At 42.1% G+C, this 17,107-nt stretch overlaps 2 protein-coding genes and 1 long non-coding RNA gene across 17 annotated transcripts in view; 2 read left to right on the top strand and 1 right to left on the bottom strand.

The window, feature by feature from the left end:
* LOC127413371 (peroxidasin-like) overlaps positions 1 to 17,107 on the bottom strand; it is a 107,619-nt gene that overhangs the window by 52,722 nt on the left and 37,790 nt on the right. The gene's annotated exons all lie outside the window — the stretch shown is intronic.
* Positions 8,373 to 17,107, top strand: part of LOC127413367 (uncharacterized) — a 74,065-nt gene continuing 65,330 nt past the window's right edge. Inside the window, exon 1 of the mRNA XM_051650471.1 lies at positions 8,373 to 8,466. Within this exon, the coding sequence (XP_051506431.1) occupies positions 8,406 to 8,466 (61 nt within the window). The 5' untranslated portion in view covers positions 8,373 to 8,405. The remainder of the gene's footprint in view (positions 8,467 to 17,107) is intronic.
* Positions 9,237 to 10,126, top strand: LOC127413378 (uncharacterized). Its single transcript, XR_007892577.1, has 4 exons — positions 9,237 to 9,384; positions 9,697 to 9,732; positions 9,917 to 9,997; positions 10,094 to 10,126. It is a non-coding gene; the product is annotated as an uncharacterized LOC127413378 (long non-coding RNA).

Genomic DNA, 17,107 nt, shown 5'->3' with positions numbered 1-17,107 from the left:
TTTTATGATAATGTTAACTAATAATTTGTAACTAATGTTGATATGTTTATTTTGATGTCTTCTGAACAAAACATTGCACCAATGATTTATGTTTAGAAACAGACACATCAAATGAAAAATTAAATCAAGCTACATATCTGAGTAAGAGTGAACATATTTCCTGTTAGTATGTTAAAAAGCCTGCACTGTTCACACATCAGTGTATTTATGATGTCTTGTTAGTTTCATCTGCAATACTGAACATTATCATTATTGTGAATATTTGAAAACATATGATTGCTCTGATATTTGGGCGTTGTTCAAACCGGTAGCATCTTTTTATGAAAATTATGGGAGGCCGGACAAAAAATGCCCCTGAAATTCAAAATCTGGGGGTGAATTGCCCCCCAAATAATTCATATCACTCTACTCTAGGCCTAATTATACACATTATCATATAAATTATTAGTTTTAGATTTATAAATGATGTTAATAAATTGATTAAATTGAAGAAGGACAATTAGAAGTACTGAAAAATATTGAGAGATTATAATAAAATATGCCCTCATAAAGGTAAAAAAAAAAAAAAATGCCTCTGAACATAAATCCAGAGAGAAAAGAGTGCCTCTTAATGGAAACATTAATTTCTGATGCTGTTTATTGTTTTAAAGTCATGAAAAAGACATTAAAACTCTTTAATGTGACAATACATAAATATAAAGATCTCAAAGGAAACATTAGAAAATTGTAAAAAAATAAATAAATACATACATACAAACATTATACAACTGATTCTGTTGTCGCCATTGGACTCAAGATGGCGCCGAGTATGGCTGCTGCGTTGTGAGCTCCTACACAACATTGTAGTTTTTTGTTTGTTTTGTTTACAATTCTTATGTAAACCGTAAACCGGACTTCAAATTCCTCGATGCCGACCTGCTGTTTACAAACACGCCGGAGCCCATTGTCTGGGCAGGGGAAACAGAGCTGGCGTTCTTATCAGAGTAAGACGTCGTGCAAATCGACCCCCGCTACCCAGTATTCTACTGGCAAATGTTCAGTCTCTGGACAACAAGCTCTGCGAGCTGAGAGCACGGATCTCTTTCCAACAAGAGACGAGGGACTGCTGCATTATCTGCCTTACAGAAACTTGGATGTCTGCGGAAATTCCAGACTCAGCCATTGAACCCGCGGGGTTCTCTGTGCACCGAGCGGACAGAGCGAAAGACCTCTCAGATAAAGCAGAGGTGGTGGTGTATGTTTTATGACCAACAAATCCTGGTGTGATCAGAGGAACCTACATTCTATTAAGTCTTTCTGCTCTCCTGATCTGGAATTTCTCATGCTTCTGTGTCGACCATTCTGGCTACCGAGGGAATTCACAGCGGTCATTATCACTGCTGTTTACATCTCGCCACAAGCCGACACAGACTGGGCACTCAAGGAACTGTATGGGATTATAAGCAAGCAGGAAACCGCGCACCCTGAGGCCACGTTCATTGTGACCAGGGACTTTAACAAAGCCAATCTCAGATCAGTCGCACCAAAATACCACCAACACATTAGTTTTAACTGGTTGTTTAGATCAGTGTTACTATCAGAAATAATTAATAATTATTTCTTTAGTTATTAATTAATATTTAAATTAATTAATGGAATCTAACTCATTAAAACCTCATATGGGTCTCCAGTAAATGTAGTGCGCTACGTTTAGGAGCGAGTTTGGTTATTAGCAATAATTAATAATTATCAAAGATAATTATTAATTATTAAAATCAATAGAACATTGATGAGAATCAGTGTTAGCTTTTTTTAATCCTTTAAATCAACCATTATCAAAAATAATCATTAATTGTTAACATCGATGAAACATTGATTAAAATTAACACTAGCTTATTGATCATTCAAATTCAACAATCATCAAAGATAATTATCAATTATCAAAAATCAATAGAATATTAATAAGGATTAACATTGACGGGGCACCACCCTGGAATCAGGGACTAATAACCAAATAGTATAACAGTCTCAATATTAGATTGTTTTCTTAGGAAAATCGACATCCGAAGAATATCGATTTTTTGAAAAAAAACAATGAATGAAGGCTTGAATCCAAGCACTGACATCCCGTCAGTATGACACAGGTGTATGCAAAACAAACCAAAACACTTCTCTTTGTAATATAACAAAGTTTATTTATGCAGTAATATAAATTAATAATTAATACAATGCAGTCAATAAACGTCCGACTTACAACTACAAACTAAACAGTGATATGATTAGATACGGAAATCAAAATAATCCTATAACACATGAGGGTGTGTGTGTGTGTGTTAGAGCGAGTGTGTGTATGTGTGTGTGTAAGGAGGGACGCGCACAAAATGGCGGACGTGACTCTCGTGGAGAGTATGTCTCGTGAGACTTCCGGCCAGAGAATATGGCCGCGAATGTGGGCAGAGAGAAACCCGTCAATGGTGTCTACCAGTTACCGTGTGTATCCGCTTGTACAATAGCTTAGGGACAAAGCTGAGCTTTATCACGAAGCTATCTACTAGCCAAAAATGTGTGCGAGAATGTTTGTGAGGGGTCGTGTGTGTGTGGTTAGTACAAGAGAGAGAGAGAATTAAGTGAGAGGTCGTGGGAGAGAAAGCAGCTGTTAGTTTATCACTCAGAGACGCGATGGATGGCTCGTAAACCGTCCCGCGGTCTTTGATTCTTTAATGGATAAACTCAGTTTGCCGGTCTCACCCGCGATGGCGGAAATGCACAACAGTCCAATGTGGTTGGACTACAATACAGCAAATCTCATTCGTGATAATCAATACCCTGAGTATTAATCGCAATGAGCGGACACGGCGTTCCGTAAACTGTACAAGCAATAACCTTGATACACAAGAATAACACACTACAATATTCTATCTCTACCCAGACGTAAACCTCTTACTTGAATCGCATGAGGATGCAGAATGTGTGTTAATCCGTCCTTTATCTCCGACATGGTTCCTCGAGGCTTGGGTGATGACGGGAGGCCGTTTCCTCGCTCTGTCAGCAGGCGGTACGGCTGCTGATTTTCGGCGGGCTGGCGGAGAAGTCAGCGACGTCGACTTGATTGAAGATGGAAGAGAAATCTTTTCTCTCTTCACTTCTGCAGGCAAACGGATGAAGATGCAGATTGCTCAGCGGTCTCCTTCGGATCCGTTAGAGTGTTCGGTGGAACACAGAGTAATCTCAACTCGTCCAGCAAGATGGAGATTGTATGGCCACAGTTTCAAGTCATACGTTACTTCCTTATGCCACGAGGCTACACCTGAGAGTAGCGATGAGCTGCGTCTACGCACGGTGAGCAAAGTTGCTGGAAGCAAATCCCGGAAGCATTTCAGAGGTATTTCTACTCCTGATGATGTCATGGTTGAGGTGCGTTCTGTCGTGTGCCTCATCCAATAGGAGTTGAGAGTTCAATCCTTTAGTGAGCAAGGCTTCATGGGATTTGTAGTCTGTTTTGGACTCCCTTTGTTTGATTTTGGCACGATTTTTTTCAGTAAAATTTATGACTTGGTATGTGGGCCTGAGTTAGGTTTTACAACTGTGTTAGGCCTGCCTTTGTCTTCTATCTGAATACATGAGGCCCAACATAACACACGAGGGGACTGGGATTTGGACCATTGCTACTCTCCCTTCTGGGATGGCAACAAATCCCTTACAAGCCCACTATTTGGCAAATCGGACCACTCTTCCATTCTGCTTCTGCACGCTTACAGGCAGAAACTGAAACAGGAAACACCCACCCTCAGAACGATCCAGTGCTGGTCGGACCAATCAGACTCTACGCTACAAGACTGTTTTGATCACGTGGACTGGGAGATGTTCCGGTCTGCCTCTGATGACGACATCGAGCTTTACACTGATAGCATAACATGTTTCATCAAAAAGTGCATAGAGGACGTTGTTCCGACCAAAACAATAAGGATCTACCCGAACCAGAAACCTTGGATTAATAGCGATGTTCGCGCGGCACTTGAGGTGTGGAACTCCATTTTTAATTCCAGGAATGCAGAGGAGCATAAACAAGCCAGTTATGCCCTCTGGAAATCATAACACCAAAACGTCAGTACAGGAACAAGATTGAAGGACAGTTCAACACCACCGACTCTAGAAGCATGTGGCAGGGAATTACCATCATCACGGACTTTAAAGGGAATAAAAATTCCACTGTGAATACCGCTGCCTCTCTACCGGATGAGCTAAATACTTTTTATGCTCGTTTAGAGGGAAATAACACTGCCTTCGCGGAGAGAGCGCTCGCGGCCGAAGCTACAGAGGTTAGTTCACTCTCCGTCTCTGTAGCGGATGTAACCCAATCCTTCCGACGGGTGAATATCCGCAAAGCCGCATTTCCAGACGGCATTCCGGGCTGCGTCATCAGAGCGCGTGCAAACCAACTGGCTGGTGTTTTTATGGATATTTTCAACCTTTCCCACTCCTTGTCTCTGGTCCCCACATGCTTTAAAATGTCCACCTTTGTGCCTGTTCCAAAGCAATCCAAAATCACTTGCTTAAATGACTGGCGTCCTGTTGCTCTGACCCCCATCATCAGCAAATGCTTTGAGAGACTAATCAGAGATTACATCTGCTCTGTGCTGCCTCCATCACTGGACCCACTGCAGTTTGCTTACCGCAACAACCACTGATGATGCCATTGCATCCACAATACACACTGCTCTCTCCCACCTGGAAAAAAAGAACACTTATGTGAGAATGTTGTTTGTAGACTACAGCTCAGCAACACATAGTGCCCTCCAAGCTTTATGTGAAACTCCGGGCTCTGGGCTTAAACAGCTCGCTGTGCAGCTGGATCCTGGACTTCCTGTCAAGCAGACACCAGGTGGTTAGAATGGGCAGCAACATCTCCTCATCACTGACCCTCAACACTGGAGCCCCGCAGGGCTGTGTTCTCAGCCCACTCCTGTATTCTCTGTACACAAATGACTGTGTAGCAACACACAGCTCCAGTGCCACCATTAAGTTTGCTGATGATACGACGGTGGTAGGTCTGATCACTGACAATGATGAAACAGCCTACAGAGAGGAGGTGCACATTCTGACACACTGGTGTCAGGAGCACAACCTCTCCCTCAACGTCAGTAAGACAAAGGAGCTTGTGGTGGACTTCAGGAGAAGAGAAAGAGAACACAGCCCAATCACCATCAATGGAGCACCAGTGGAGAGAGTCAGCAGCTTCAAGTTCCTGGGTGTCCACATCACTGAGGAACTCACATGGTTGGTCCACAATGAGGCCGTTGTGAAGAAGGCTCATCAGCGCCTCTTCTTCCTGAGAAGGCTGAAGAAGTTTGGAATGAACCGCCACATCCTCACACTGTTCTACACCTGCACTGTAGAGAGCATCCTGACTGGCTGCATCTCCGCCTGGTACGGCAATAGCACCGCCCACAACCGCAAAGCCCTGCAAAGGGTGGTGCAAACTGCCAGACACATCATCGGAGGTGAGCTTCCCTCCCTCCAGGACATATATATATACCAGTCGGTGTGTGAAAAAAGCTCTGATGTTTATTGTAAATTGGTATATGTCTCATCACTGTCACGACTACTATGTTGCTCAGAACTGCACCCAAGAATTTCACACACTATTACACTTGTTTATATGGTTGTGTGACAATAAAAGTGATTTGATTAGATTTTTTTTTTATTTGGCCAGCACAGAAACTTGTTAGCATGTTATAAATTCTACAGATTATCTGAAAATAAAAATGTTAGAAGGCCTAATACACACTGGTAAACTGTCATCTTCTCATTCCACTAAATCTCTGATTATTTTATAACTGTTGCTCTTTGTATTTGGGTGATTCTTTTATTTATTTATTTATTTATTATTTTCTCCCAATTTGGAATGCACAATTCCCACTACTTAGTATGTCCTCATGGTGGCGTGGTTACTCACCTCAACCCTGGTGGCGGAGGACAAGTCTCTGTTGCCTCCGCTTCTGAGACTGTCAATCTGCGTATCTTATGACGTGGCTTGCTTTGCATGACACCACGGAGACTCCGCATGTGGAGGCTCATGCTAATCTCCGCGATCCACGCACAACTTACCACTAGCCCCATTGAGAGCGAGAACCACTAATCACGACCACGAGGATGTAACCCCGTGTGACTTTACCCACCCTAGCAACCGGACCAATTTGGTTGCTTAGAAGACCTGGATGGAGTCACTCAGCACACCCTGGATCTGAACTCGTGACTCCAGGGGTGGTAATCAGCATCAATACTCGCTGAGCTACCCAGGCCCCAATTTGGGTGGATACTTGATCACAGAGGCATAAGTTGCACTGCAGTTTTCCTGAACTCTTTTTGCTCCTCTGATGGCAGCGTATTTCACTTTATCATCAGAATGAACCTGAATGACCAAAAGAGACACAGTCGAGCAATATGTAAGTATCAATGAACACATTAATACAGCATTTTTACAGCTTCAGTGATTCCATTTTAGTCCAACTGCATATTTAAATACTGTAGGCTCTGCCATTACACAGGATGTTATTGTTACATAGACAGATTTTCCTTTTCATTGTTAGCAGATTTTAAAAGAAAGGCCTTATTATATTATCAAAAACAGACAGTATACATGGGCATAAGCAGTATAAAATGGCCAGTTTTATTTACATACATTGTGTCTTTAAGTGATTACCTCAGCATAAACCACATCATCTGTCTTCTAAATATCAACAGAAACATGGTTATGATATGAGTGAAGTGTGTAGAATCACTGGACTATTATTATTCTCAATTAATAATCAGAACTATGTGACTATATTCATTAATTATAATTATTCTACATAGATGCTGCAATGTATGGATAAAATGATTATTTGTACCTCTGAACCTCTGTTGGTTAAAAGACCTGGTTTACAATACAGGTGCATCTCAATAAATTAGAATGTCGTGGAAAAGTTCATTTATTTCAGTAATTCAACTCAAATTGTGAAACTCGTGTATTAAATAAATTCAATGCACACAGACTGAAGTAGTTTAAGTCTTTGGTTCTTTTAATTGTGATGATTTTGGCTCACATTTAACAAAAACCCACCAATTCACTCTCTCAAAAAATTAGAATACATCATAAGACCAATAAAAAAAAACATTTTTAGTGAATTGTTGGCCCTCTGGAAAGTATGTTCATTTACTGTATATGTACTCAATACTTGGTAGGGGCTCCTTTTGCTTTAATTACTCCCTCAATTCGGCGTGGCATGGAGGTGATCAGTTTGTGGCACTGCTGAAGTGGTATGGAAGCCCAGGTTTCTTTGACAGTGGCCTTCAGCTCATCTGCATTTTTTGGTCTCTTGTTTCTCATTTTCCTCTTGACAATACCCCATAGATTCTCTATGGGGTTCAGGTCTGGTGAGTTTGCTGGCCAGTCAAGCACACCAACACCATGGTCATTTAACCAACTTTTGGTGCTTTTGGCAGTGTGGGCAGGTGCCAAATCCTGCTGGAAAATGAAATCAGCATCTTTAAAAAGCTGGTCAGCAGAAGGAAGCATGAAGTGCTCCAAAATTTCTTGGTAAACGGGTGCAGTGACTTTGGTTTTCAAAAAACACAATGGACCAACACCAGCAGATGACATTGCACCCCAAATCATCACAGACTGTAGAAACTTAACACTGGACTTCAAGCAACTTAGGCTATGAGCTTCTCTACCCTTCCTCCAGACTCTAGGACCTTGGTTTCCAAATGAAATACAAAACTTGCTCTCATCTGAAAAGAGGACTTTGGAACACTGGGCAACAGTCCAGTTCTTCTCCTTAGCCCAGGTAAGACGCCTCTGACGTTGTCTGTGGTTCAGGAGTGGCTTAACAAGAGGAATACAACAACTGTAGCCAAATTCCTTGACACGTCTGTGTGTGGTGGCTCTTGATGCCTTGACCCCAGCCTCAGTCCATTCCTTGTGAAGTTCACCCAAATTCTTGAATCGATTTTGCTTGACAATTCTCATAAGGCTGCGGTTCTCTTGGTTGGTTGTGCATCTTTTTCTTCCACACTTTTTCCTTCCACTCAACTTTCTGTTAACATGCTTGGATACAGCACTCTGTGAACAGCCAGCTTCTTTGGCAATGAATGTTTGTGGCTTACCCTCCTTGTGAAGGGTGTCAATGACTGTCTTCTGGACAACTGTCAGATCAGCAGTCTTCGCCATGATTGTGTAGCCTAGTGAACCAAACTGAGAGACCATTTTGAAGGCTCAGGAAACCTTTGCAGGTGTTTTGAGTTAATTAGCTGATTGGCATGTCACCATATTCTAATTTTTTGAGAGAGTGAATTAACCAGATGTTAAGAAACACAGGAAGGACTGATGATGCTTAAAAAAAAAGTTCATATGATGAAAAAAAGAAGACTGACAGAGACAGAAAATGGCTGATAAATGTCACATATATCTGCTGGGACTGATAATTCTCTGCTCACCTCTCACAGGTAAAGAAATCTGTATACAGATACTTGTTAAAGAGATGGAAGGCAGTTCTGAAGATTGACTCATTTTTGTCACTGCTAAGAGTCTTAGTTTTGAAGTAAATGCTAAAGATTATTTTTATTTATTAATATAAATACAGAATAAACACACACATGCACTATGTGTCAGGTACCAGTGAAGTGGAAGAAATCCATGTGTTCTTCACTGATGGTGAAAATGTCACTCTGCCATGTAATAATGCTTGTTCTGACTGCACATCTACTACATGGAACTATTATGGAGAAGGATATTCAGAGCCAGAGGTACTGATTTCTGAAGGAATAAAGAAGAACGGCATAGAGAGACATGAGAGACTGAATCTGGGGTCTGACTGTTCTCTGAACATCTATAAAACCACAAAAGAAGATTATGGACTTTACAGCTGCTGGAAAAATGTGAATGGAGAGAGACCATATACTGAAAATGTTTTTCTGCATTTTCTTCATGGTCAGTGTTTTTATTCAATCAATTATTTTATGATCAATATAAAGGGAAATGTAAACCATTCTCTCTTTAAACTCACATATTCACTGAAAAGAGTGAAGTCTGTTGTGTCATTTCTGTTGTAATTTCTCTTTCAGTCTCTCCACCATCTACACAGACTGAGATCAGACCAGGCAGCTCTGTGACTCTCTCCTGTCAATTATATTTAAATGATAAATATACTTTGAATAATAGGGGATTTAAACTGGTCTGGGTGAATGAATCTTGTGTTGATCTGCAAACAGACTCCAGATATCAGATATCATCCTCTCCAGAACACTGTAACATCACTCTGACTACAACACTCCTGAATGAAGACAACAACAGAGAGTGGAGATGTCAGATTACTGAAGGAACTGACGTGAAGACCTCAGTCAGCTATACTGTCAAGTATTTGGGTAAAAGACTAACAAACTCCCATAACTGAATGCAGCTTTCTGTTATATATGCATATCATTACTGCCACTAAGGACAAATGTTGGTGAAAAATATTTTAAGTATAACACCCTTCTTCATTCCAACATCTTCAGATTAAATATAAATAAAACTATAGACAAGAGGCTCAAAAAGTTTATTTCTCTCAATTGTGAAACATCTAGATGAATATTCCTCTTGATTCAGTGTCTTAATATTACTAATATATTTTGTGGTACTATATTATTTGAACACTTTGTCTGATGCAACTCTTTTTTTCCACTTTGGCAATTCAGCAGACAGTAAAATGTCATTTGGATCATTATTGAGAGGTATAAAATATCTTTACCACTTTGCAGTACATTAAACTGATAACTGTACAGCATTTTTTATAGATATTGTTTTCTTTTCATTTGATTTACACAAAAAAGTTAATTTAGAGTTTCATGGATTCAGTTTGTTTATTCTCGTGTGATGTAACCTCTACCTGAATGTGTCTGTGTCTCTTTCCTGCAGTGATTATAATTATCGTTGAGATTGCAGCAGTAACTACTCCTACTGTTATTCTGCTTCAGATCATCTGTGAAAGGAGAGCTGGTGAGTTTTTAAACATTTTTTCACAATCTGAGGATTCACAACAATCTATGGGAGCAGATGCATAGACATCAACTGAAATATTGTTTTTATTTTCAGAAAACAAAAGAAGAGCTGAAACACCTAGAAGACTGAGTGATACCTACTATAATTTAGAATAAAAAATACAATTGAAAAATATAAAAGAATGACAAAAATAACATGATTTCAATGTATTTCCAGCATTCAGTAATGTGCAGACTGCTTTAAAATAAAGTTTGAATCAAATCTGTGAGGATGATTCAGGTTCAGTGATTCTGGTGATTCTCATGTTGAATGACATTTACTGCTTTCAGAGAAATACTGTAATAGCAGGAATTCAATCTTTTCTACTGAAGTTTAGGAAGTGTTCAAATTAGGATTTTACAGACTATCATGAGCTCAAGTAAATATTGTATGAAATATACAGTAAACTGTTTGCTGAACTTTTACTGAAAGTGTGTTTATTAAATGTCTTAATCACATCTGGGTGACATCTATCTTAGCACTTTAGCAGAAAAGATTCAGTGCCGCATCCTTCTAAAAGAGAATGTTACAGTCACTGCCCTTGCCCTCCAGAATAGCAGAGAAAATCCCAATCGAGTGAAGGGATATGTGGAAACTGTAATTCCTAATTATGGTGATCCAACATTTGATCCTCACATTTCAGGATGACAAGGCAAACATTTCTTCTAATGTCTTCAATTGTTGCATACACCAAGCTGCAGTGGACACATTTGTAAAGGACTTTAGTTGGATCCATTGTGCGCACTGCCTTTTTAATATGGAGGGGTTTATATACACGTCGCTGCTGATTGGGTAACACCTCTGACACACCCACCAAATGATAGAAAACATACCTCAAAGCCCATTGCACACCGTTTCACACCGTTTCGAGGAAACGTGTCGTTCACCCACACAGACAACCCAGGGCGCCATACAAGCGAACCGCTACTGCCCTCAAGTTGCCCCTCATTGTTTTTTCCTCCCAGTAGAATCTTAACACAATATTTTCTTCAAGAATTCTAACGCTGCTCTTTTCCATACAAAACAGTTCATAATGTGCACTGCTGTCAAGGTCCAAACAGAAAAAAATAAATCATCATAAAATTACCATAAAAGTAGTCCATACAACACATAAGCTTGGAATATAGTGCACTTGTCATGTGGATTACTGTTATGATGTCTTTATACTGAACCTTTAATTACACTTTATAGTATATGTCCTTTACGAAGCTCAAAAGCTCCTGCTCACTATAAACTGTTATTCTATGGAATAGAGCTGCTTAATATATCTATTTTTATGTTCCTAGCATATGGGATTTGAACAACATATGGGTGAGTAAATGAATGAGTAAAAGTAAAGTTTCCATTTTTAGGTGAACTACTACTTTATCTGGTGGCTCATTTTTTTAGCACAAACCTGACAAGATAAGATGGCCTTTAAGTCATGTGATGATCACTTTGTTGGTGGGGTTTTGTGTTGCTTCAACAGATCTACCTTTGTTTTCAAGGCAGTTAACATTAGCCAGTTGCAGGTTTTATGGACTCATTTCAGGCATCTTTAACTGCTTATGCCTGGTTTTGGTAGAATTTTTTGGCATCAGCAGGCTTTAATTTATGATGCTGAGGAATTTCGGGGGCCTCTCTGTGTCTTAGTTTTAATAACTTGGAAGTAAATATCAGTGTAAATCCTGGATTTAAGTCGTTCAGCATAGAAATGGTTAATTCTTCTGCCCATAAGATCCTACAATGGTAAGGGCCTAATTTTAAAGATGTATTTTGTAAACCAGGTCTTTTAACCCACAGTAGTTCAGAGGTACAAATAATAATTTTATCCATACACTGCAGCATCTATGTAGAATAATTATAATTAATGAATATAGTCACATAGTTCTGATTATTAATTGAGAATAATAATAGTCCAGTGATTCTACACACTTCACTCATATCATAACCATGTTTCTGTTGATATTTAGAAGACAGATGATGTGGCTTATGCTGAGGTAATCACTTACAGAAATGCACTGACTGAAAGACACAATGTATGTAAATAAAACTGGCCATTTTATACTGCTTATGCCCATGTATACTGTCTGTTTTTGATAATATAATAAGGCCTTTCTTTTAAAATCTGCTAACAATGAAAAGGAAAATCTGTCTATGTAACAACAACATCCTGTGTAATGGCAGAGCCTACAGTATTTAAATAAGCAGTTGGACTAAAATGGAATCACTGAAGCTGTAAAAATGCTGTAATAATGTGTTCATTGATACTTACATATTGCTCGACTGTGTCTCTTTTGGTCATTCAGGTTCATTCTGATGATAAAGTGACGTACGCTGCCATCAGAGGAGCAAAAGGAGTTCAGGAAAACTGCAGTGCAACTTATGCCTCTGTGATCAAGAATCCACCCAAATTGGGGCCTGGGTAGCTCAGCGAGTATTGACGCTGGCAACCACCCCTGGAGTCACGAGTTGGAATCCAGGGTGTGCTGAGTGACTTCAGCCAGGTCTTCTAAGTAAAGGGAAGGTAGAGTCACATGGGGTAACCTCCTCATGGTCGCGATTAGTGGTTCTTGCTCTCAATGGGGCTCGTGGTAAATGAGCTTCCACATGCTGAGAGTCTCTGCGGTGTCATGCACAATGAGCAACGTGATAAGATGCGCTGATTGACGTTCTCAGAAGCGGAGGCAACTGAGACTTGTCCTCCGCCACCCGGATTGAGGTTAGTAACCGCGCCACCACGAGGACCTACTAAGTAGTGGGAATTGTGCATTCCAAATTGGGAGAAAAGAATAAATAAATAAATAAATAAATAAATAAATAAAAGAATCACCCAAATACAAAGAGCAACAGTTATAAAATAAGCAGAGATTTAGTGGAATGAGAAGACGACAATTTAACAGTGTGTATTAGGCCTACTAACATTTTTATTTTCAGATGCTCTGTAGAATTTATAACATGCTAACAAGGTTCTGTGCTGGCCACTGGTGATAACAGAATCAGTTGTATAATTTTTTGTTAAAATTTTCTGTTGTTTGCTTTGAGATCTTTATATTTGTCTGTGTATTTGTTTGTTATATTGTCACATTAAAGAGTTTTCATGACTTTTAAACTAATAAACAGGATCAGAAATTTCCATTAGTTTCCATTAAGAGGCACTCTTTTCAGACATATTTTGTTATAATCTTATAAAAATATACAATCTCTCAATATTTTACAGAACATCTAATAGTCCTTCTTCAGTTTAATCAATTTATTAGCATAATTTACCACTCTAAAACTAATAATTTATGTGATAATTTGCAGGGGTGTAAAGTAACGAATTACAAATACTCACGTTACTGAAATTAAGTAGTTTTTCCCAGAAATTGTATTTTTTTAAGTAGTTTAAAATTGTTATACTTTAACTTGAGTACATTTTAAGTGCTGTAACTGTACTTTTACTGCGCTATTTTCCCACCGTCTGTGTTCGCTACTTCCCTGTCCTAATTTTATTTTTTATCTATCAACGTGATTGGCTAGGGAGAGTCTCGTGACTCCCATCAAATGGTGTCCTCCCAGTTGGCAGAGATCCTCAAATCTCTTGCTGGCTTACACCAGTCCCACCAACAATCCCTGCTGGAGCTCTGGCAAGATCATGATCGCCAGTTCTTTGAGATCCTTCGGGCTCAAGCAGAGGACCGGCATGCGATCCAGAGCCTTCTCAGCCAGGAGAGAGCCCCTGCCACCTCCCCGGACAACCACAGCCCTATGTCCCCGCCCACGCTTCTGAAGATGGGGGCCGAGGATGACCCGGAAGCCTTCCTTGATTTAATCGAGTGGACCGGTGAGATATGGAGCTGGCCGTGTGATCAGTGGGCAGCCAGGCTCCTCCTGTTGCTGTCCAGGGAAGCCCAGCTCGCAGCACAACAACTGCCAGCGGCGAACCTCCTGGCTTATGAGGATCTGAAGAAGACCATCCTGCAGCGGGTTGGCCTGCAGTCCGGAGCAGCATCGACAGCTCTTCCGGTCAGTGAAGTTGGAGACGATTGGCCGCCCGTTTTCCTTCACCCAACGGCTCCAAGATGCCTGCCAGAGATGGCTGCTGGCGGGGGATCACGACGTCGAGGGAATAATCGATCAGGTGGTATTGGAGCAGCTCATCCATCAGCTACCATGAGGAATGGCAGAATGGGTCCAGTGCCACCATCCGGCGTTGCTGGAGGAGGCTGTTAGATTGGCGGCGGACCAGTTGGCTGCGTACCGGAGGGCGGAAGAGCCCTCCCACTCTCTCTCCCCTCCATCTGTGTTTTTCTCATTCTCTTCCCCCTCCCCTCTTCTCTCTCACTCTGCTCTTTCCCCAGAACCTGTTCCTGCCCCATGGAGGCAAGGAGTCCCGCCACTGAAGCCAGTTCCCCGTGCCCGGGGTGTTGCATCGGCCACAGCACGATAGTGCCCCGCTGCTCTCCCCCTCAGGTGGAAGTGTCTGCTGACGCAGGTACGGGCGTGGCACCTGGACCGGTCTGCTGGAGTTGCGGGGATCCGGGACACATCCGGGATCAATGCCCTGTGATGGAGCTGGGAACGGTGGTCTGGATCCCCGACACTCCGCAGGCTGCCCCAGATCGGGGGGTACTCACCAAGCATTGGTGGATACGGGTTGTAATCAAACCACTATCCACCAACGCTTGCTACAACACGAGGCTTTGGGCATAGCTAAAACGGTGAGGGTGAAGTGTGTACATGGGGATATTCACAACTACCCTGTGGTGACCCTTGTGATTAAATTTCGGGGAACAAAACATAGAGTGGAGGCCACGGTTAGTTCCCGCCTCACCTATCCACTGATTTTGGGGACTAATTGGCCTGAATTTAGAAATATATTAAAGGGAATATACGCGGTTGGGTCCTGCACTAAAGCAATGAGATGTGAAATGTGCGATGCTCTGGCAGGGAAGGCGGAGCCAGGGCCATCTTCGTCTGCTCCATGTCAGGATGAAATAATATATTTCCCAAAGGGGATTTCCCTTTGGAGCAGTCACAAGACAAAACCCTTTGGCACGCCTTTGACCAGGTGAGTGTGATCGATAGTCAACAACTCCAGCCGAATGTCACCCTTTCATATCCTTATTTCGCAATTATAAATGAGCGGTTGTATAGAGTGACGCAGGATGCTCAGACAAAGGAAGATACATCCCAGCTCTTAATACCGCGGAGCCGTCGGGAAATGGTGTTCCAGGCGGCTCATTATAATCCCATGGAGGGTCATCTAGGGGAAAGAAAAATACTGAACTGCCTAATAGCCCGTTTTTATTGGCCGGGCATTGGCGGCGATGTCCGCAGGTGGTGTGCAGCCTGCCGCGAATGCCAGCTGTTGAATCCACTGGCCACCCCAAAAGTGCCAATGCAACCTCTTCTGCTGATCGTGGTCCCCTTCGAGAGAATTAGAATGGACCTCATCGGGCCATTAGAGCGGTCAGCACGCAGACATCGCTTTGTATTGGTCCCAGTGGACTATGCAAAGCGATATCCGGAAGCAGTGCCTCTGCGCAACATCTCAGCACGCAGTGTTGTGGAGGCACTCTTCAAAATAATCTCCAAGGTGGGGATTCCAAAAGAAATCCTCACCGATCAGGGCACAAATTTATGTCACAGACACTACATGAGCTTAACGAATTATTGGGCATTAAATCAATCCGCATCAGCGTTTACCATCCACAAACAGATGGCCTTGTGGAGTGATTTAATAAAACCCTTAAAAACATGATTCGTAAGTTCGTGCACGAGGATTCTAGAGATTGGGACAAATGGCTCGATCCCCTGTTATTCACAGTATGAGAGGTCCCGCAAGCCTTCACGCCCACGCGGCGTGCTTGATGTTGCTTCAAAAAGTAAGAATGAAATTCAATATGTTCTTGATCTTAGAGCAAAACTCCACACTCTGGGGCAACTAACACAGGAGAATTTGCTCCAAGCTCAAGAACGACAGCGCCGATTGTATGACAGGGGAACTCGGCTGTAGGAATTTGCACCAGGAGATAAGGTACTTGTATTACTTCCCACATTGAGCTCCAAATTACTCACCAAGTGGCAAGGAGCCTTTGAGGTCACACGACGAGTGGGGAATCTTGATTATGAGGTAAAGCGAACCGATAGAGGGGGCACACGTAAAATATATCACCTCAACCTCCTGAAATTGTGGAGAGAGGCAGTCCCTGTGACGTTGGCTACGGTAGTCCCGGAGAGGGCGGAGCTCGGGCCAGAGGTGAATACAAACACAATCATTTCACCCCGGTCACTTGCAGAGACCACCTCTCACCGTATCAACTTGCAGAGGTTGCCAAGTTGCAAAAGGAGTTTGCAGACGTGTTTTCCCCTCTACCAGTTCATACGAACCTCATACAGCACCACACTGAGACCGAGCCAGGGGTGGTGGTACGTAGCCATCCCTATCGATTGCCTGAGCACAAAAAGAAAATTGTCCAGGAAGAATTGGATGCAATGCTCGACATGGGGGTAATAGAGGAATCCCACAGCAATTGGTCCAGCACAGTTGTTCTAGTTCCTAAGAGCGACGGGTCTGTATGGTTCTGTGTGGATTATAGAAAAGTCAACGCGGTGTCTAAATTTGACGCATACCCAATGCCTCGCATTGATGAGTTGCTCGATCGGTTGGGCACTGCTCAATTTTATTCGACACTGGATTTGACAAAGGGTTATTGGCAGATCCCCTTGACACCAATTTCCCATGAAAAAACAGCCTTCTCCACGCCGTTTGGGTTACACGAATTTGTGACGCTTCCGTTTGGTTTTTGGAGCCCCGGCTATGTTTCAGTGTCTCATGGACCGAATCCTCAGACCTCATTTGGCTTACATCGTTGCCTACTTCATCATCATTTACAGCAATGACTGGCAGCGGCACATGCAGCATCTGAGGGTGGTTCTGAGATTGCTGAGACGAGCGGGACTCACAGCAAACCCCAAGAAGTGCACGATTGGGCGGGTGGAGGTACGGTATCTGGGGACCCACTTGGGCCATGGGTAGGTGCATCTCCAAATTGACAAGACTGCAGTGATTGCGACCTGCCAAGGCCCAAGACCAAAAAGGGG

This window comes from Myxocyprinus asiaticus, chromosome 22, assembly GCF_019703515.2.
Source record: "Myxocyprinus asiaticus isolate MX2 ecotype Aquarium Trade chromosome 22, UBuf_Myxa_2, whole genome shotgun sequence".
Classification (NCBI taxonomy): domain Eukaryota; kingdom Metazoa; phylum Chordata; class Actinopteri; order Cypriniformes; family Catostomidae; genus Myxocyprinus; species Myxocyprinus asiaticus.
Note: the sequence above shows the minus strand (reverse complement) of the source record. Positions and strands in the feature narration are given on the sequence as shown.